The 22,026-nt window shown below is 44.4% G+C and overlaps 1 protein-coding gene across 4 annotated transcripts in view; it reads right to left on the bottom strand.

Moving 5' to 3' along the window:
- Nucleotides 1-20,562, bottom strand: part of LOC137854495 (gamma-aminobutyric acid receptor subunit rho-1) — a 31,263-nt gene extending 10,701 nt beyond the window's left edge. Inside the window, exons 1-4 of one of the 4 annotated variants that reach the window (XM_068677979.1) lie at nt 19,864-20,562; nt 4,873-4,926; nt 1,415-1,521; nt 20-87 (exon numbers count right to left, since the gene is read on the bottom strand). In XM_068677979.1, coding sequence (XP_068534080.1) covers nt 20-87; nt 1,415-1,433 — 87 coding nt within the window. In that variant the 5' untranslated portion in view covers nt 1,434-1,521; nt 4,873-4,926; nt 19,864-20,562. Of the gene's footprint in view, nt 1-19; nt 88-1,414; nt 1,525-4,872; nt 4,927-16,409; nt 18,163-19,863 lie in introns of those variants that run through there. The other 3 variants (XM_068677978.1, XM_068677976.1, XM_068677975.1) reach the window with 3 other exon arrangements.
- Nucleotides 20,563-22,026: the final 1,464 nt, after the last annotated feature.

Here is a 22,026-nt window from a genome sequence, read left to right as displayed (position 1 = left end):
GCCCTTCTGTGACACTTACCATATCCACCTCAGAAATGCTGTCCAGACTTTCAACCTGGACATCCACCCCAACAGGAATTGCAGGGCCTGGAAAGAAAACGAGAATTGAGAAAGTATAAACTTGGTGAGAAAAAGTAGTCCTCAGCCTCTCACATCTTAGAAATTAAATCAGATGTCCAGTCTGATAAAGAAACAACGGAAAACTAATTACAAGTAGAAACGATTGGAATTCATAACAAATAACTAATAACAATCAAAATCAGCAATGAGTCTGACCTACTTCTTTTACTGCTACATCCTATATTCCTTCAAAATTTCAGAGTAATGTCTCTAGTGCTAAAGGCTAGAGCTCACCAGAGGGATGCCCTGCAGAGCTCCCATTCACACAGAGAGCAGCAATGGCACAGCTAAGGGGATGTGGGAGAGTTACTCCAATTTTTCCCTCACATCCTCTGCTCCCCTCTCAGGCTAATGCCACCCCTGAGAACTGCTCTGTGTACTTGGCTTTCACACCACTCAGTGCTTAGCTGTGGAAAAAACAGGGTGATGGACAGGGCTGCTTTACAGCACACAGGTGTGTGCACTGAACCTGGGGCTCCCAGGAGGAGAGATGTCTGGCTGTGACCTCGTGTTTCCCTCCTCCAGGCTTGGACTAGCCCCCCACATACCTCTGGCAATTACAGTACAGGAGATCTGTCAAGATAAATAATACTCACATTAGTGGACTGCTATGAAACTGAAACCTTTTTAAATTAATTGAACGTGTTAGTGTTTGGTATATTGAGCATTTAGCAATAAAACCTTCTTCCATCAGAGTATATAATGGTAGCCTGGATTTGAATGACCATCTGTCAGCCAGAAAGGGTAGATAAATTACAACATTCTCTAATCCACAGGCTGAAAGAAAGCATGTTCCCCCTCATCCTTTTTCCCTGAAAGCTTAGCTTTCTGTACAGCACAGCCACAACACTGTGAGCAAGCATTAACACACAGCGGTCAAAATGTTCTATTTTGTGTTATAAATGACATAGCCAGGTCAGCAAGCATGGCACCTCATTTGGTTGTGCATACAAATTGCCATAGGAAGCCAGGTTTGTAGAATTTCCCTGTCATCCAGGAACACATGTAAGGTGTATTTGTAGATTTTGTCAGAAGAACGTGTCTCTGAATACCAGGAATATTAAATTGCCTCTAACTACACTTCCATTAATTCAGCTAAGCTATTTGTTCATCCAAGGAAGATGGCTATTTTCCTGTACATCTGTCCCCTTGAGCATGTCATGAATTCACAACAAAAATAAAAGTTAGAGACGGAAAAGGCTCTGCTTGTCAGCCTGCTTGTTGGCCTGACTACATGCTAAAAAAGAAGTGCTGGTGTAAAATAGGAACAATGACAAACGTGCAGGTGTCATACCTCCAAAACCTGGTCTCATGCTGAAGTCATGGTCGTCTATTCGCAGCAGCTGTTCTGACTTTGTCAGCGGAGATTTGGTGATGTCAGGGCTTCGTTTCAGGATTGGGCTACTGGGAAGAGAGAAACACAGGTAGCAAGTCAAGCATGGTGCCTGTGAGAAGCACACACCCACTTCAGTCCTAAAACCAGAACCTGCCTGGGTTCATTTACCCCTTAAGCTACAGCCAGGCGAGTGCTTGCAGTAGTTCACAAAACTGTGATCACAAAACGTCCCCAAAACCAACACAGAATGCTTGGGCACCTGTGGTAGCTCTGGCACCCTGCGAGGACATTTGGTTTGTGTCTGTGAAATCGGCTGGGCTTATCACACAGTTTGGATACAATCACTCACGTGTATGGGCTGGAGAAGTAGTGCGCGTGTGGTTAAGTGGGGAAATGAAAAGCAAGGAGGAAGTTTTCTGACAGTGATTTCTGACAGGCCAGGAATTAGGGAAACAATATATAAAATAAGCTACTGGCCGTTGCCCAGGAACAAAATGGAGATAGGCTGGGAACCAGGCCAGGAGGCAGGCCGTCCCCTAACTGGGGATAAAATGATTAGCTCCTGCTCCAGATTTCCAACAGAGATAAAAAGAAGCATTAAAGACTAGAGTCTAGGATGGTCCTTGCGGAAGCTGCTAGAGCTGCATTCAACAGTGAGCAGAGGGTGCTCTGCTCCTCTTCCAAATCCACTTCTGGGGTTGAAAAGCTGTATTTGGCTCCTCAGACCTTTGGCTGGGACAGAAGCTGCAGCACCTTTTCTGCTGCCCAGTCGTGTGAGGAGCCTTCCTGCGCTCCCAGCAGCCACACAGCAGCAGAGAGCTCACAGAGAGCTCCAGAGGGAAGGCTTGGCTGTTCCTTAGCTTGAGAAAAGATGCTATGTTCCAAGAGGCACTTGTCTGACTACGCAGAAGACACGTCAGCAATAGATTAAACAAACCCAGAAAAACAAAGAAAGTTGGCAGGGAATATTTTCCTGTGATAAAGCTCATCCCAAATGAGATTGCCTAACCATGCTGTACTTCTCATAGGCAGTTGTACCCCAAGAAACCAACACAACAATCTCCTAACAGGGACCAGAGGTGTTACCAGTGACTCCTCCCTGAAGCCCTGAGCTTTTTTGAGACCTGGTCAATTTCAATTTAATAATTTCTAGGAGTTAAAATTCATCTGCATCCACTGATGAGTTCTTAAAGTCACTGCTTACCCCTAATGCATTTTAAAAGGTGATCCCTGCTTCTACTTTAAATTTGTTTAATTCAGCCTCTTCGCACGGCATTTTCCCCCTATTTTGCCCTTATTTTGTTAAATAAAAAGACAGGGGAGTGTTATTACCAGGTCACTGGCAAGACCTCTGACATTCAAGAGGATCATCGGTGCTCAGAAAGGCACTTTTCTCCCTGACATGAGCAGAGGGAAGGGCGAGCAGTGGGTTGGAGAGCCATGCAGAAGGGCTCCATGCAGAGGGAAGGAGCATGGCACTGGCTTTTAGGGACTGAACATTTCTCCTCCTGTTTCACACAAGGTGATAAGCACACTTCACTGCCCCCCACTTTTATTTGTGCTCATACATGATGCATTTCATGGGCAGCTTCCTTCCACAGTGCATACCTCCTCATCCTGGGGGACCTACACATTTCATGCCTAACAACCTCACGTCCAGGCACATGCATTCGGCATATTGCCCAAATTGTCTATAGCTTAGGTAATTTGGGATGACTGACCAATCCTACAACTATTTGCCTCTCCACTGTTTTGTGTTCTTCGTAACCTTGACTAGCAATCATTTCATGGGTTTTATCAGCTACTAAAGATACTGAATAACAGCAGATGATAATACATTTCTTCACATTTCTATTTTAAACTGCTTGCTCAGAAATAGTCTTACATCTGCAACGAGATTCTGAGACACCAACTCCCCTGTATTTAATCTGTTTACAGTGGATATGTTATTCATTTGCATACTATCTAGTGGTAAGTTTTAGCCATATCTCCTGAGTCTTCACCATATACTTCATGGGCACCTAACTCTACCATATCAGCACTTTGGCCTTTGTCAGCCACATTTGTAACCTTCCTAAATATAGTTTAATTGGAAAAAAAAAAATAATTAACCTTCCTAAAAATAGTTTAATTGGAGATATAAGGGGAATATCTTTTAGGACTACATGTCACTTAACTTTTTACGTGTCCTTTTATATGAGCAAGAATGGCATTATTGGGAGCATATAAGAGGGCTTTTTGCATTCCCAGTCCTTATTCCTATGTTTAATGGCTGTGGTTGTTTTTAATTTATTTATATTTTCCTGTCACTGAAACTGACTGTTCAGTTTTGAACTATGAACATGATGCCATGTAGTGGGTGACATTGGTGGTAGGGGGATGGTTGGACCAGATGATCTTGGAGGTCTTTTCCAACCTTAGTGATTCTGTGGTTCTATGGCTGTGATAATGGGGATCATTTTTGTTCATCTTAATTTTTTGGCCATACCTTTATTACAGTGGCTCATTCTGAAAATTTTTAAACTCCAATATGAGCAAAAAGCTGATAAGAGAAAATATTTTAATCTTGAGTAGTGATTTTACTTTTTAATTTTTGGAAAAATGTGAGAAAAAAAATAATGTCAATGTCTATTTAAAATAAAACTGTTAAAGCAATAGTTTTTATTTTGTTTTAAGAAAAAGAACCACTATTATTGTTTGGTTTTCTTTTTTTTTTCTCCCTTTGAAACTTTCACATTTTCAACTTGGTGAAGAACCCAGAAATACAATCAATATAGAAAAGAAGAAAATGCTCTGTCCTGCCAGAAATCATGCTTAAATTTGAAATATTTTCCTTTCTGAAGATTTGTGTTGTTGTTTTTTTCCACTTCAAATTATTATTATTATTATTTTAAATTTTGCTTCTGTACTGAAGTACAGAAAAAATCAAAATGTCTTTCAAGTAAAACAACTGGATTTGTCTTGAGTCTGGTAGGTCAGTATAAAAATAAGCTGGGGGGAGGGCTGTTCCCCAAAGTGATGCAATTTACAGTTTTTTCACTTCTGAAAAGGGAAACGTGCCCCAGAGGTGACAGTGGAAGTCAGGCTGGTTGTACTGGAGGTTTGGGGCTCTGCAGCTCCGAAGGAGGATGGGTTTTGGGACTGTGCTGCTTCCCTGCACTGTCTGGTCCTGGCCAGACAGCCCCAAATTGTTGGATGTCTGGCCATGCCAGGCAGGCACTGGTGGTTGCAGTAGTGACCGGGGGCAGAGGGGATTATACGTGACCTAAATACTGCCCCGCGCCTGACACAAATCACGCAGCACTGCAGTGCGAAGCCAAAGGGCCGCACAAAATGGCTGTGGCATCCAGCTCTGGCTCCACAAGGGGAGCTTGGCGTCCCCCCAGGCCTTGCTCGACCCCGTTAACTTCGCCTACCTGCCCTGCTTGTGCGCCTCGCCGTGGGCTTCCCGTCTCTGCCGCTGGGGCCGGCTGCAGTGAAACGACAAGAAAAGGGTGAGATGAAACAGCCTGGTTTTGGGACACCAACACACAGTTCAACAACATCAGGAGGAAAACATGGTTGGGTCTGTGGTGTTGTCTGTTGTAGCACAGGCTCTTACCTGGTTGTGCCTTGTCGCCAAAGGCCAGAAGAAATGGCTGCTCTGCCTGCTGCCATTTTGCTGGGAGAGGAGGGCAGAGCTATGGGTGGGTTGTGAGAGAAAACATTTTGGGGCATTTCTGCCAGCAAAAGGGGCTTTGCCTCATCCAGGGAGCCCTGGAGGGCCCAGTCCCACCCCACCATGTCACACCCTGTGGGGGTTACCCAGTAGTGTCCCCTGCAAGGGGACCTGCTGCCTTACTGGTCTTGGTGGGACAAAACAAGCAACGAGCCCATTAAACACATAAATCCTGGCTTGACAGCTAAGGAAACAGTGCAACGCATTAACAGCTTTGCTTGGTAGTCTTTGGTTTCTTGCTCACGTAGGGAAAGACTTTTATAGATAGATGTACACAAGCTGGCAAAAAAATAAAATGTAATGTACTCAAAGCCACAAAGGAATAGGAGAAAGTGTGTGTAAACAGCGCTTTTAATGCATTACATCTACTCAGCTGAGAGAGCTGAATAGTTTCATGAGAAGAAAACCTTTGCAAAGTATTGCCTGGGGCAGTGGTGGAATAAATATTTATAATAAATATTTGTTGCTGTTTTGTATTGTCTCCCAGCTGTCTGTCAAGAGAGTCCCTGCTCCTCTCAGGTGTTTGGGAAATGTTTTATTTTATCATTAAAGGAACACAGTACTTTTAGAATCATGCTAGCTTGAGTAAAACAAACAAACAAACAAAATTTTAAACATACTTGACACAACTCATCTTTAATTAAAACTTTAAAAAATGTACTTATCTCTGAAATAAACACTAGCTCTAACCAACTCTACTAATGAGACTTTTCACCCATTAACATATATTTAAAGTCCTGCTCTTGAGACTGGCAGAGGAGAAGCTCTGTTTGCAATGACTGTCACCACCCGAGTGCCATTGCCCCTTGAGTGAGAGGTGGCCAAACCCCACATTTTGTGGGCTGTCTTTTTTTTTTTTCCTGGGCTGGGAACTCTCTAAACACTGATGGTGTTGTAGGGAGATGCATCTTGCTGGTGTTTCAGAGAAGTAGACAATCTCCATATTGCCCAGGCTAGCAGTGGGCTCTGGGCTGCACCACTGGCTCACCCTGAAGTGAAACATTTGCCAAGTGAGATTGGTATCTTGCCAGAATCTGTTGTGTTTAGTAGAAGAAGACTGGAAATAAATCCTCATGCAGACCACTCTTTTGGGAAGCTTTGGGCCATGCAGCACCATTGCTACTGCAAGGAGAAGCTTCTTTGGTGCTTGAACCCAGACATAGTGCAGCAAAATGCACTTTATGGAGTCTTCTGCCTGGTTGATCTGCCCTTATGCTGCTGCTGACGTGTCTTGCTGCTGTCTGCTTCTTGTTTGCTGGCTGTCAGGAAGTAATTTCACATGTTTTGGGCATAAGCAGATTCTGGTGATGAGCTGACCTACTAAAATGACTTTAAAGTGCCCTAGTAAACTCCTGGCTGGTTAGGAGTAATGTAGGTGTTCAAACAGGGATGAAGCAAGCCATATTTTTGCTATTTCTAATTTCCATTACTCATTATGGAGTTTATCTAATGCTTCACATTGGCCCTGACCCTATCTCAGCTGCCAAGGGAGCCTTCAAGGCATGGCCACCAAGGATTCGTTGCCAAATACTCCCCGTCCTCTGCAAGTGGCAAACCCATATGGTTCCTCTTTTCTCTTCCTTCCAGGTGATTCTTCACAGCCCCTAAACTAAGCTTTATTTCTGTATCACAAACCAGCATAAAATGTCCCCCATGCTCCAGTTACTGCAGGACACCAGGTTAATTTGTGTTCATCTCCTTCACTTGTTAACACCGATCTCATTCCCCTTGTCCATAGCTCTGAGGTTACCGAGCTTCCCCAGCTTTTCTGCCTCCTCCTGTAGCAGCAAAACATTCGTACCTGTTGCCAGCCATTCCCCAGTTGCTGTGATGTGAAGCCCCATCTCTTTCTACTCATTGCATATATTTTCTGTTCTGGTTTCTGGGGAATACTCTGCTGGCTTAGTGATCAGTGGCGGCCACATTATGAGACCCAATTTGCCTTCCTGCTCGGGCTGTGAATCAATTGAAAGGTGCTGTGCCTTCCTCTAGCACATCTGCTGTCCCTGAGCTTTTGCAGCAGATAACTGTACTCAGGAGTTTCAGTCCAGACATTGCTCACAGATTGCTCAGCCCAGCTGCCTGCCAGCGTGGCCACAAAGTGTGATGGCAATGCTCCTGCCTCCGTCTGGATGACAGGCAGTCTTCAAAACTAATCAGTCGCTCAGGAGGTAAAATATACAGAATAAAGAACAATTTTTATTTATTTATTTATTTTTTTACCAATGTCAATAGTTAACTCCTAACAGTTATAGTGCCAAAAGGCATTTCATGGCTCATGAAGCTCACTGAGATGCTTTATGAAAAAGCAGAAAACATCACTGGAGCAGGCTGGCATTTATTCATTTCTCCCTGTGCGTTGCTAGAGCAGCTCTCAGGCCTCTGGTGGCACCTGGGTGATGCAGCCTTTCCAAAGTCCCACCAGCTGCCCCCACTACGTGACTAAACCTTAGGACTTCCAGGGAAAAAAACATTCAGGAAAAGTGCTACATACACAAGGCAAAAGGCAGTTACTTCTTTTTAAAAGAAGTCTGAGATTTACTATGGCACTTATAGTCCCTCCAGCTCAGCAAAGAAAGCTGCAGAGTTAGGGATAACCATGTCTGATTTTCAGAAGAGACGTCCAAACATAACATATGAAGGACACAGCAAGCATTTCCAAATGCCTGGCTTCACAGGACATGTGCCAGAGGAGTGTCAGGTTCACGCTGTGCACCAGACGACCCACAATATTCTTCAGCTTTGAAATAAGAGCTTCTGAAAGGGAACACAAGTGATAGAAGCCCCTACGCATCTTAGCATTTTGGTCTGTAATTACTTACACAGGACATATTTCCCACCTATAAATCATACTCTGTTTTCTCCAGAGGAGGCAATATACCTCTATTGTATTGTATATTGTACCTCTCGTATACACAGTGACCTATTTTACACTCTTATTATGATAATCTTATTAAGATCTGAGAACATTTCTTCCTTGAGGAATTAAATACAAAAAATACAAAACCAGTTCCAATTCTTCAGGAAAAAAAACAAATTTGGAGTATTTTTCTCAAGAAAAATGTGAAGGGAAGTTGCTGAAATATATGAGATGTCCAGGGTTCATTCATACCAACATCTCCACATCATGTTACAGGCAGAAACCAGGTAAGGGGTGCTGGGCAAGGACATGGTGGAGAGGCAGGAGGGGCTGATGGAGGTGTGGACAAATGTATAAAATGGTCATGAAAGCACACTAATTTTTTACTTAAACTGGGAGAGTTACAAAGTTGTGAGCTGTAGACAAGCCACAAAAACTGAGGAAAAGTAATCACAACAAATATTTTCAGCTTGGCATTTGGCAAGCTCTTGTTTGCCTGTAATTATGTTGGGTCATTTGTCCTGATTAGTAGGTTTAAAGGTGGTGCGGAAAGGTCACCTCTTGCTATTGCAGGTGGTTAAATCTTTGAAAAGAAATGGGGGGAGAGAGCTATTTTCTGTATTCACATCACAAAGTCTGAGAAATAGTGTGATTCAGAGCTGTTCTACCATCTTATTTTTGAATGACATAGAAAATTCAATGAGAATGCCATTTTAACGCAATATTTCTTGAATATAGATCAGTTGTAAGATTCAAAATGTCCTGAGGCAGAAGACACACAGGCACTAATTACATTTTGTGCTTCCTTTGCTCTTTCCCTGGTCATGAACTATGGCAAAAGAAATAAAAATAAAAAAAAACCTATACCTATTGATTATTCACAGCAAAGTCATGTCACCTGAGATCCTGGTACTGTGCCTGAGGTTGCAGCAATGAAATTCCCCTCATGCATCCAGTGGGTGTACGATTGTTGGGTTTCATGGCAGACACAGCACCAGGGCTCAGCTCGGTGAAAAGGAGGAGAGGATGAAGGGGAGCAATGCCAAAAGGTTCAACATCCGCCCCAGTCTTTGAAGAAAAGACTTCTTTTGACTTGTGAGCACAGTGCAGACCAGGGAAGGGCATGTTAAGGAACGTGTAGGTAAGCTGGGGGTATTTAAATCAACTCATGCCAATGGCACTTCCCCCGGAGCACCAGGAGTACCAGCTGATGGAGTCTCCAATCCATTAGCAGGTACCTCTGAGGACTCCTCACACCCGGGAGATATCCCTGAGGGAAGGTGAATACAAACACAAAACACAGCTTTAAGCAGGGATGAAAATAAGGATGCTGGAGTTCTGATGTTTGGAAAGAAACTGGGACAAATTCATGATCCATTTGTATGCCCCCCCCAGGGATAATGAGATTATAAAGATCACTCAATGCAGATCTTTACAATAATTGACGTCAAAGCAGTCTAATGTCCTTCTGACAATGTAACTGGCCGCCTTAGCGTGAGTAAGAAGAAAAGTAGATTTGAGGGAGGTTTTTAAAATTTCATTACTAGACCTGAGAAGTACGGTGTAGATGAAACTGTGACTTTGAGCGTGGTTGAACGACCGTGGTTAGAGCAACTGGCGTTACCTTGCTGTCAGGCTGGGGAGATGTATTAGATGACATCTCACAGATTTCATCCTGGGAACTACTAGCCAGCATGTGCAATCATAATTCAGATGACAGAACTAGAAAACTTGTGCACGACAGCATGCTTGAAAGGGATACAGACACTTTGGGGTCTATGAATGCAATCCAAAGCAGCCCCAACATCAGTCCACCAACAGTAGTCCAGCATCAAAGCAGTCCAGCATCAATAAGATGAATTTCAGCTTGAAAAAATATATATAAAGAACTGTGGAATACAGAAAACTAATTGGTCAAATTCAGGCTGGGGAGTAAGCAGCCAATTAGCAGTACTACGCTTGTCTTAACTCCATACAGGGAAATCTCTCTGTCTTCATAAGGGCAATCAAAACCATCAATGGTTAAGGGATTTGTTTGCACTACAAAAAATACAGGACTGTAATGATTCCATCATTGGGACAGCGTTAAGAAATATTCATACAGGCATAGGACCAGAGAAGGATTTAAAATAAATGGACCGAAGAGTAAGAGGGCACCAGGCTTCCACCCAGAAGAAAGCCAAGTAAGAAAGTGCTGAATTAGCATTTAAATTGACCCTGGTGTCACAAGAGTGACAACTCTACACTTCGGAAAAGAGCTCCAAGTAGAATCTGAGAAGCTACGGGCACCTCCACCGGACAGATTGCCTACAATTGTAGTAAAAACCACCAATAGTAGACATCAGGGAAATACAATATATATTGAAAAAGAGCTAGGGACAGTTTGACTTTTCTTGAGGGATATTATGTCCTTTTTAGAGAGTTCTCCAAAAGGTTAATGTACTTGCAATCAAGATGACACAGTACACCTGAGTTTCCAAAAAACTGTTGACAGGACCATCCCAGAGGCTGGTAGAGACACTGGCAATTCAGGAAGAGGGAATGACTGACGTGAATGACTACAAAATAAGAAACGAAAGGAATAATAGAGAGTTTTCACCATGAAGAAAGGTTGTCATTATAGTCTCTTGAGAATCTGTGATAGGATCTGTGTCATTCAATAAATTTGTAAATGATTTGAGCATTTCAGTGCTGTTAGCAACATCAAGCACACCCACATCTCACATACCCAATGCCCATAGCAGGGAAAAAAAAGAGACGGAGGAAGAGGAAGGAGACCAGGCAGCTGGAAGGTGTGGAGGGCTTCCAGGCAGCCTGAACAGGGCTCTCCAGATCAGCAGGGTGACAACTGACAAGCAGTAGGGCGTAATTATATAAAATCAGGAGTGGAATGGTGAAGGTGAACAGGAATTTGTTGCTGACGGCTTTTCATAACACGTAATAAGAAGAAAATTGAAAGGAAGTAGACAAGCACAGCGTGTCACTGTGAAATTCACTCTCACCAGGGGCTGAGAATGCTAAAAATGGAAGTGAGTTGGAAAGGTGTCTGTTCACAGAAAAGGACCAGAAGGATCATTTCTAATGTGAATCCGACCCCTGAATCGGAAAATCAAACAATTTATGTGTAGTCAGGAGGGATAAAACTGCCTTGCAGTACCTCTGGGTTGGTTTGCTGTTATATTTTTGTTTGGTTTGGTTTGGTTTTCATTGTAAGGCTGGGTTGCAGATATGCTTTTGGAGCCTCTTATGTCTCCTCACGCCAGGTCATAAAACCCACTGGAGTAATGGTAGGCCAAAAGTCAGTATGAAGCTGCCGATCCTAACCAAGTAACACGGTGGCAACATTGATGGGAGATTTTATCACTAATCACTCAGTAAAGAGGCACACAGTACCTGGGTATGTGAATGTAGCTACAGAAACACTGGTAAAGACAAGTTTTCTGACACGAATCACCTGAATAGAGATAGAAAGCTATGTGAAGTGCAGACCCAAAATAAGTACTGGAAAGGATGAAAGGAGGCTGGTGATAATGATGAAAGGAGAAAATACCGTTTGCATAGAAGCACTGTTTGCAATGATAAGCAGAGAGAAGACACTTTCGGCTGGGTTTTGAGAAAAATACACAAGACTTCCAAGAAAATTGTCGTGCAGGATTGCAGTTACTTGAAAGAGAAATGTGTGGAAAGGGACAATGAGAGAAATAGCAAAGAAATAATGAAGAAAAAGATAATGTATATTAAAATAAAGAAAACGAGTGCTGTTGGACAGAAGAAAAAAATTTCTGGCAAGTGGAAGAAGAGGAAAGACAGGCTGCTGAGGGAGAAGAGGAAGCTAGAGAACAATGCTGGATCAAAGCAGCAGGAGCAAACCTGGCAGAGCTGGGAGACAGGAATTGGACGTGCCTTGGGGCAAATAGCTGAGGCAGGTGAAGAGGAGGGCAGAGGAAGTCAGCGGCAAAATAAAAGAGAAGTTGAAGAATAGGAAGCTTGCATGGGGGAAGCAAAAGGAGTACAGGAGATGGAGGTGAAAGGAGGAAAGGGAAAGGCAAGCTACCAACAGAGATGGAGAGACTCAGTCATGCTGGCCTGAAGCCCACACTGGGCTCTGAAGGCACTGCCGGTGCCTGTGGTGTCAGGGCACAGCCCAACCTGCTGGCCTGAAAGCTCGGTGCCTCGGGAGCTGCAGGAGCTCTGCTGGGCCTGGCTCGCTGCTGATAAAGTGCTCGCATAGTCAGTGCTTTCATGGGGCATTTCACAGGCTTATCATGCACTCAAGATCTGATCTAAAGACAGCTTGCGTTAGTAAGCTTTGTTTATGCAAATAAATGCTTTCAGGATCAATTGTGAAGATAAGATACAAAGGCAAAACTCTGGGACAAGAGAAGAGCTTAAGGAAAAGGAATCCTGTTAGGGCTGATGGATGAATTTATGAGGCCAGAGAAAGCCATGAAGGTAGGAGCTGCCCTAGGTGTAGTGAGGGTACCAGGAGAGCTACGTGTGATTTACTGATGCTGAGCCCTTGAGAAAGGACTGGGAGGGAACCATGGCTGTAACGATGCAGAGTGGCTCCCCTCACTTAGGAAGAGTGCCACTAATGGCAATAGCATCAGAAAATGTCATAAAGATCCTTGGCCGTGAGAGGGACCCTGTGACGACAAGCAGAGGGCTTGTTGTAGAGGATGTCAACCAACTGCTGGAACAGATAGTTCTCACTGGCAGAAATGTAAAGAGATAGATCTGGAAGACTGGGAAACAAGTTGCTATTTGGAGACCAGAGGGAGGCAAAATGATTATAATGCAGGCAGGGAATGGCAGGGACATGGCTAAAAACGTGAAGCCAGTCTCTCAGCTAAGATTAAACAAACACAAGCCGTAAATCTTGTACAGTGAAATCTCTTTTGCTGAGAGTTACTTGTCTGAAAGGTGGTTATAAAGCTGTCCAGGGAGATTTTAGTGTTAAAGGAGATTTTTTTCCCAGCAGTTAGCTCTGTCAAAGCAACCTGGGCTCTGCTCCAGGCCAGTTCTTTTCCTTTTGCTCATCCTCTCTAGCAGATTCTGCAAGTCTAATTAGCAAGGCAGGCTTTGGCCATTTTGTTGACATAATGATTTTGTGGCCTTTATGCTGTCCTTGCCGTGATCCCCGCGCAGCCTGGTGGCTCTCCAAGAGCAGTTGGGAAAGCAGCAGACAGCCCTCGTGCTGGCTCTCAGGGTTGCAGCCTGGGCCTGTAGGAGTTTTGGCACCGTGCACCTTGCGGGCCTGAATTTGGCTTTGCAAACCCTACAGGATTTGCACATGGCTGACTGCAAACTGCGAGCAGGTCTGCAAGGTGCAAAAGGTTTTGTTTGTGTATTGCTGCTCTTTAAAGTGAAATTCCTGTGAGGTGATTTGTCCTGGAGATAAGCAAAAATCAGTAGCCGAGTCTTTGACTGGCACACAGACATTTTTACAATGAAATAGAGGGTCGGAAGGCTCTGTAGTAAGTCCCATGCAATAAAGCTCTCAACATTGCTGCTTTCACTGTGTATGCATACTTTCACCTGTTCTTATTTGCCATATTCTTGTCACACTCCAAATTGTGTCCCAAAGCCTCATCAGCTATATTTAAAGAATTATTTTGGACCCCACCCTTCTTCAAGGCTGTCCCGTCTCTTGCTAGAATGGCTGCTTTGGGGTATGTGCAGTGCCAAAAATTGTGGCAGTGTCTGACACTGTGTCTCCCATCCACCCCATTCACCCTATCAGCAGGAGCACAAGGACTGTGGGATCAACTGGATTTGGGGAGATGAAAGGAGAAGCCCTGGGGCTTGCAACTGCTGAGAAAATGGTGAGCTTTTATTTGAAAACAGAGAGTCTCGCTGGAAGAACCTAGCACTTCCATCCAAATAGACAAGCCAAAAGAGTGCATCTCCTCCATCAGCTGCACCACGAGATTCAGGAGCAAAGCTGGACGCCTCCCTCAAGGACAGCAGGAAGCTGGCAGCACACCCGAGGTGACAGGTCCCTACAGCAGATGCCCACTCTGCCTGCCAGCACCGGTGGCTGGCACTGAGCTCTGGCAGGAGGGCAAGTGGATGGTCTCACGCCCCCAGAGGGCTTCTGGAGGCTTGAAAGGCCATGGGTGCAAACCGAGACAGCCTGAGCAGTCTGTGGTCGTGTGGAGCCTGCCTTTAGATAGATTTCCTCCATCAGCCTCCAGTGAGCCTCTGCAGAAGACAAAGGCTGCAGTGAAGGGATGGATTTCCATCCTGGTGCTTGCCTCAAGCCTTATGAGCCAGAGGCAGCAGTGCCTGAAGAGAAGTAAGGAAATACATTGCTATAACTTCTTCTGCATAATGGATACTCAGGGCTGAGTCCTGAAGGGAAGGGAAGCAGAGCTGTTCAGGAGCAATCTTCACTACAGTTTTCTTCTGATGTTATATAGGATCCCCCCTCACCCTGTTTTTCTCCCAGGCTCTAATTCTGCAATGGGAAAAGGCACTGACTTTGAAATGCAAAGGAACCGTGCCTTCTTCAAAGCTCTCTCATTTGATCAGCATTTTAATGTACACTGCACCCAGTCCTGCTGTCAGCCCTGTGAAAGCAGTGAAGGGGCAGAGTCAAGGTGTGGGAAACATCCTACACTGAGAACTTTAAGAAGCTTGAGCTGAACATATCTAAGAGGAGATATCTAAGCTTGAGCTTCGAAGCAAATCAGATGGGTGGCCAGAATCATCCTTTCTGATCTGACAGCAGCTAAGGCTGTTAAACCAGAGGTCTGACATGGCTTGTCCCATCACAGGGAAAGTGAGCAGTGTACTGCCAATGGACAACCTCTGGCCACGCACCAGTGCTGCTCCTCTCTCCCCATCAGCCCTCCCCAGCATCAGCACCGTGCTGCTGAGACAGAAATAGGCCAGAAGGGACCTCCCAGGCCCTCAGAGGGCTGCCCCAGGGGCTTGTCCTGGCACAGTGACACCGCATGTACAAAGAGCAGGTAAAGAGGCAGCTCTTGCGTGAACTGAACAGGTTTTTCTTTCCCATTTTCACATAATTTTAGCACTTCTGCTGTAGTTTGTTACATTGCCACTTAATTGCACCACTGCATCTCACCCCTTGCAACAGTCAGCATGTCACCTCTACTGCCACTGCCATGAATCTTCTATGAAAACAGGGGTTTTGTGTCTTGTCCCACACACGGACTGGCCCTGGCAGGGCATCCCCTGGGGATGCCCTGACCACAGGCAAAGTGGCTGCATCCATTTTGCCACTTACACCTCCAGGAATGTGGTGTCTCTGCTAAAGACATTTCCTATGTTTTAGATGTCTCAGGGACCCAAAAGTGCCACCATGACATTGCTATCACTCTGTATTGTATCCCTGCCTTGCTTTCCTCGGCAGTAGGCAGAAGGGAACACTGGAAAATTAAAAAGGACCATGCTTTCCTCACTTAAAAGAACAGAAACAGTGACTATAGCAAAGCAGAAATTGCATAGGTTCGGTCTGTCACAAGCAGAGGTACACAACATTTGAACAGCGATCTAAATGTGTCAGCTATATCCTCAAAACAGAGCAAAAACAGAGAGACACAAACAAAGGGGTTTCCCTCCAGGTGTACCTTGTGATGTGCCCAAATATAAAAATCCTCCTACAAAATTCCAAATAGTCTCCAAACAGAATAGAAGTAATCATAACTCAATTGCCCAATTGTAGCAAAAAAAACCTTCCTCAACTCAAAACCTCCTAAAATGGCTGTCTACAAGACAGAAGGAGAAAAACATCACATATCCTTCTTGAGAGAGGGAGAGAGGGAAGGGATGAACAGACTGAAAATTTCCATTCACTTTGAATATCTCCATTCAATATCCTGCATGCTCTCCCTGTTTCCTCTGTTAACTGACCATAGCCTTGAGGCTTGCAGAGACACTCTTTTTTTTTTTTTTTTTTACTCTCAGAAGCTCTATAAACAACCAGCAAAGGAATAAGAAAATAAATTCTGAATCTTTTCAAATCACATCTCCAGTCAATCTAATCCTCATAGCATACAACAGTCCTCAAGGACCTCACTTTCCTCTCCACTCTCACGTAAATACTCCAGCATATTTCGACCACAATAAATATAATAAAATGCTTCTTTTCATTCCAAACTTTGAGATAACTCACAAACCCACTTTTTTTTTCTTTCTTTTTTGGAGGGGGAGGGGAAAATGGTTTTCACTATAGAAAATGCATTAAGAATTATTCATCGGCAAAAACAGGACAAGAAAATATTTTTGACTGAGAGATCACACTCTGCAAATGCAAACTAATTGTCTGACAGACATTTATCTTGATCTGAAGCATTACATTTTTCCACATTGTAGCTATTTGAATGTAAAAAAAAAAAAAAGAAACTCACCTGCCTTTTTTGTACGCCTCATGTATTTCTTTTCCTTGTCGGTGGACTCTGCATTCAGTGGATAAAACCCATCCCCACAACAGCAGGAAGATGCTAAAATGCATTTTATGGACAGTCAACATGTTACCTGAATGTTCTGTATCCAGAAATAGTCCATACAAGAAGAAGAAAAGCAAAACGTAGATCCTGTTTCTCTTTTTAAGACATTATCGGTCTGATCGTTATTGGAAGGATGTTTACTCATACAAAAAATCATCCTGCAGTATTTAATCTGGACAGTGGGGAAAGCAATTTCCACTAAACCTATAAATCCCTCTACGTCAGATGGCAGGGATTTTCTAGCAGTGTTGAATGCATGTATTCTCAGAGAACAATTATTTATTTTTTTTTTTGCCCAAACAGGCTATTTTATTAATTGGTTTAAATTGAACCCTCTTCTGGTGCCTCCCAGAAGTGGCAGATACGCATTTCTGTCTGGTTAACCGCGGGGGTGCAGCTGATCAGACAGGTGTCATAAGTCATTTTGTAATCCCTGAACTTATCTGCATTGTGGTGACATTTGTTACAGGCGTTCCACAGATTTATAAAGTGTTAATAGACATATGGGTTTGCAGCAAGAAGTCTTCGTTTCCATTTAGCTCTGCAAGAGCGAGCTTTGATCCTCTGTGGTTTTCTAATTACTTTAATAAACAGTGGTACCGTGGCTGGAGTGGTCAGTGCCCTCAGGGCTTGTGCCAGGTATCTCACTGCTGAGCAGGGTCTGTGGAAAGCATCTGGGGACACAGAGGGACAGAAGGACAGCCTGAGCACAGGGCTGTTTGGGAGGATCCTGTCAAAGCAGAGCTGCTTTATGCCTGAGCCACAGGAGAGCTCCAGGGCTGATGTGCTGGGTCCCATGTGGCTAACAAAATTCTCATTTTTGCTACCGAAAATCAAATGGCATGGGCAGGAACACATGGTTGAGCCAGCCACATTGTCCATTCCTTTGGAGCTCACCCCCTTGCTGTATAGCCCACAGCTTCGTGTTTTCTCTCCTTCTCCTCTGTGTCTCCCTGCAAGGCTTTACAACCCCAGTCCCACTTGTGCCTTGTCACAATGTTCATGTTGGTTGCTCTTCACAGATGTTGCCCTGAACTCTGCAAACACCACCAGCCTTGTCCCATCCATCCCCGTGCTGACAAGGCACTTCTTCCTCTGCTTGTTAACCAAGGATTTCTCTTGTAGAGCAGTTTGTCAAGTCACCCATCTCTTTTCATGAAAATCCTTCTCCAAAAACCCTGGGGAGATTTCTACCTGATCTTAGCTGCTGTGGCTTTATTGACTCCAGTGAGCATTTACACTGCCATGGGATCCACAGAAACAACACATCGAAAGCCACTATAGTTTCTTTCCATCAACCGAGATTCAGGAACCAGGAATCCACTGAGGTTACCTGGTGCTACAGGGAAACCTTCATCCTCTGATTAACAGGGGGAATTTACTAAGAGAAGATATCGAGAAAGCCAAAAAATGTGTTCAAATGAAATATATTTTTAAATATTATCCTTAAATTTTGCTCAACCTTGAGCTTCAGTAGATGAAGAGTTAATGTTGCCTGCTTTCTTTATGAGACTAAGAAAAAAATGAAAGATACAGCACTATTTTCATTCAGTAGTTAGAAATCCCGTGAATACTGAACCAGAAACGAATGTATAATTTTCAATGAACAGTTATTTTCAGCAAATTAATCTGTCTTTACAACATGTAGATTATCTGTGAACTGAATGCAGTTTCCTCAAAAGACTTTATTATTTAGGTTTATCATCTGATGTGTTTGGGGAGGGGAGTGGTTCCTAGGGATTCCTAACAAAACCTTGTAAACGCGAACCACTGCTTAGTTTTACTTGGTTTGATAATCCCATGCATTTTTTCCAGTTCACCCATCAAATGACTTCACAAATATAAAATTAAACACATCCTCTGCATTCCAGATTCCCAGTTCGTAGTAGCGTGAGTACAAGAACTAAACATCTACCCACGTCTGACAACATTGACTGGAAATTTTTTAAATGTCATATGAAAACTGCAATGCCCTTGACTTTGATTGCACCAAATCCCTTGTAGACAGTCAGTAGCTGATCCAGGAGCAAATCAAGGAATGAGAGCGGACTGTAGAGATGAAGAAAAGTGAGCAAAGTTGAGGTTGACAACAGGAAAGGCCATTTATTCCCTTTTTAAGGCATCTTTCCTGGAATACTTTTGTGCTTGAAGTTGGATACTTCAGCACTTTATCTGGGTTAGAGTAGGAGCTGAATGCAAATGCTAATCTACTAGAAAAAAAAAAAATCTCAGGCAGCTGAAAGAAATGAAACTGAACAGGAGAGGTTAAAAAAATGTAGAGTTCTTGCCTAAGCAGAAATGAATATGGTTTGAATACTTGGTGTTGGCTCCCACCCTAGCCCTGGGCTGCCCAAGGCCCAGCTCCACGTCGGTGGGTGCTGCTGGGTGCTGATGTCCTCACGTGGCTGTGCTCTGCCTCCCTTTCCCCACGGGGCTGAGTGTTGAGCCAGGCCAGAGGGATGAAGCAGCAGAAAATGCATTGCTCCTATTTTTCTCGTTGCCTCCAGAGCAATGCAGCCCTGCAGGCCCATCCCCAGCCCAAGGGAAGGGCAGATCCCAGCAGCCGTGCCATGGATGGAGGCTTGGCCTCCATGGGGATGCAGCCTCAAGCTCCTGTGGAGCTCAGGGACCAGCTCGACACTCGCAGCCCCTGCTCGGGGGCTTTATCACTTCAGTACCTTCAGTCCTCAAAGGGGTTCAGTGGGACCTTGGGCTTTTACTTAGTTACTGAGGCCTCTAAGTGCAGGCCTCACAGGCTGTTTGGGACTCTAATCCTGTGTTTCCTGGGTTTTCGCAAACAAATGATAAGAAATGTCAGAAAAGTAAATATTTCATTCTGTTTGACCCAACTACATTATTCCGGTTTGTTAAATCAACAAGTTGTGGGCCAACTAAAGATGCTTAGCACTACCCACTTTTTCCATTTGGTCAAAGAAAAGCCAACTCTTTGCCTGATTCTATTTATAACCAGCCTATCTTCAAAACAAGAGTGTAGTCAGACCAAAAAAATGAGCTTTTTTTTTTTTTCCTTTTTCCTTTGACTCAGCTGCATACCGAGATCCTGACCTTGCCAGGAGTAGGAATCCAGTCTGAAGAGCAGTCTTGTGAGCCAGCAGCCACCACTGGAAACCAGAAATGCTTTCAGTGCCCAAGAGGTCAAGGAACTACACGATGTAAGTGTCTGACACAGTGACAGCTCTACCCAAATCATGAACCCGGCCTTCTCGTCTTTAATTACACAGAGCTTCAAATTGCACAGTGATGCACAGAATACGCAGTGTACAACATCCCTGGAGCTATAACCAGACTGCAACAGCCACACGTAAAAGACCCCATCACATTTACATTTTCTTACCTCTTCCTAATGGGCGCTTGCCTTTATCGAAGAGCTTTTAAAGCAAACACGGGTGGATGTGTCGTGGTACCTCTGTTGTGATTCACTTTTGCAATAGCCGGAGGAGCAGGAGGGTACCAGAGTGATTGATAGGATGCTGTTTGACTTCTGGGAAGCTATTTACCCTGTGCAGCTCTGTTTCTTTCAGAGACAGCACTCTGTGTCTCCAGGGCACACTGCCAGAGTACTGTTTGTTACTTCTTCAGCGGATTCAGTCATGGATGTTGTCAGAGACTCTCAAAATCAGGCTTAATACGAGGTTAGTGGGGTTTCTGCAGCCATTACCCTTGCCTCTTCCTAACAAGTGTATTCCATCCTTCGGGTCCCTCACAAGAGATATGTGCTCACCCTGCCTAAGCTGAAATACATCAGCTGGATACTTCGTACTTGTTGGATACAGGACCAGCTCCAAGAGGATATAAGCACAGACACCAAACAAAATTTGGACAACCTGGGGATGAGGTAGTGTATCCACAGTGCATCTCACTATGGTGGTGTCAGCAGAGGTGCTGGTTATCCACAGTGCTCCCAGCATTAGTGTGCTCTCTGCACGACTTGAAATCACACTCTCCAGACAGCTGAGAGGATGAGAGGAGTATGAATACACCTGTGTACACTGAGGTGACTAAAACCAAAGGAGCCTGTGCAGAAAGGGAAAGAAGATAATATTTCCTTTGCAGGCACAGGAGGCAAATGCACTCTTTTCCAATCTGTAACTGGATGGGCTGTGTTTGTGGGGAGCAGAGACCAGGAGCTGCTGGGCAGAGTGGTGCATTGGGAATGTCCTAAGAGGAAGATTTTGCTTTTTAGTGTTAAAGAGCAGTAAATGAGATAGCATAGGAGTTCACCAGGTTGGGATCATGACACATTGTATAGACGCAAAGGATTTCACCATGAATAGCTTTTGCACTTTATTATCGCATTTGTCTTTATGCTCCTGTCTCTCTTGCACCTTGCTTATAACACATCAGAGCAGGCTCCCATGTCCCTCATAGCCAACACTGGGACTTCTGCAGGGAGTGGTGAGGACATTGGTGGACCTCAAGAAATCATAACGCTAATGAATAATTAGGTTTCAACACGATGTGAATGGCAGGGAGGAAAGAAGTGCCAATGAACCCATGACCCCAAGGCCTTCTTATCACAGAATAAAAATCAGATAGAGGCAAGGCACTGTACATGTGCCTCTAAGCCGCTATAAATCCCTAAATGGATTGTGCACTGTGTAAAAGGAAAGGGAAATAGGCCAAGCCTGCACTGGGCAGAAACCTGAAAGGCTACAGCAAACAATGTGCTTGAGTGAATTGCAGTGCTCTGGGACTAATGCCTCTGGCTGCTGTTCCTCACTGCTCAACAAATAACGATGCTACAGCACCACAGCGAGGCAAACCCTTCATACCGCTCCCGCTTCACTGCAGCTCCTTGCTCGGGGAGGTCTTTGTCCACCCAATGCTTTTCTTTTCTCCCCTCACGGTGTGGTTTTGTGCCTGGGGAGACCCGCTGGAGTTCACAAGTGTCTTTCTGTGGTCCTACACTCTGTTGGAGAGATTATGTGCGTTGCGTGCCGAGCCGTGCCCTTTTGTTTCAGGCCGTCCTGTGATTTCCTGGAGCTGGATTAGGCGGCTGCGTGAGCGCTTGGCAGTGGGCACCGGGCCTTTCATACAGAGATTCTGCTGCTCAAACTGGGGGAAGGCTCTTTAAGAGGTAAAAGATAGATAAAAGAGACTTTTAAAAAGATATTTTGCTCTGAGCAGTTTTAAGGGGCTGAATTAAAATAGTGAAATAGGCACTTCATTGCCTAACACAGCCCATTGGAAAGTGATATTTTCTGATATGCTAGGAGGAGGCAGAGGTGAGATGCTGAGTGTTAAGGATTCCCCCAGCACTTCCCATACATCCTCATCCCCGGAGTGTACAACACACTCATTTACCAGGAGGGTCAGTACCCTTAAAGGGTGCCAGATTTGCTCCCTTGGAAGATCCAGAACTAAAAGAGATGAAAGTGTTCAGACTGGATTGAAGCTATGCTCTGCACAACCTGGGTAGGGACTAATTTTGCTCTGACTGCTAGATTCTGGTCTTCAGCTCTTCTATGGAGGCCACACCATTCCCCCTTTTTATTTT

This window comes from Anas acuta, chromosome 3 (assembly GCF_963932015.1).
Source record: "Anas acuta chromosome 3, bAnaAcu1.1, whole genome shotgun sequence".
NCBI lineage: Eukaryota > Metazoa > Chordata > Aves > Anseriformes > Anatidae > Anas > Anas acuta.
This window is presented reverse-complemented; position numbering and strand designations above follow the sequence as displayed.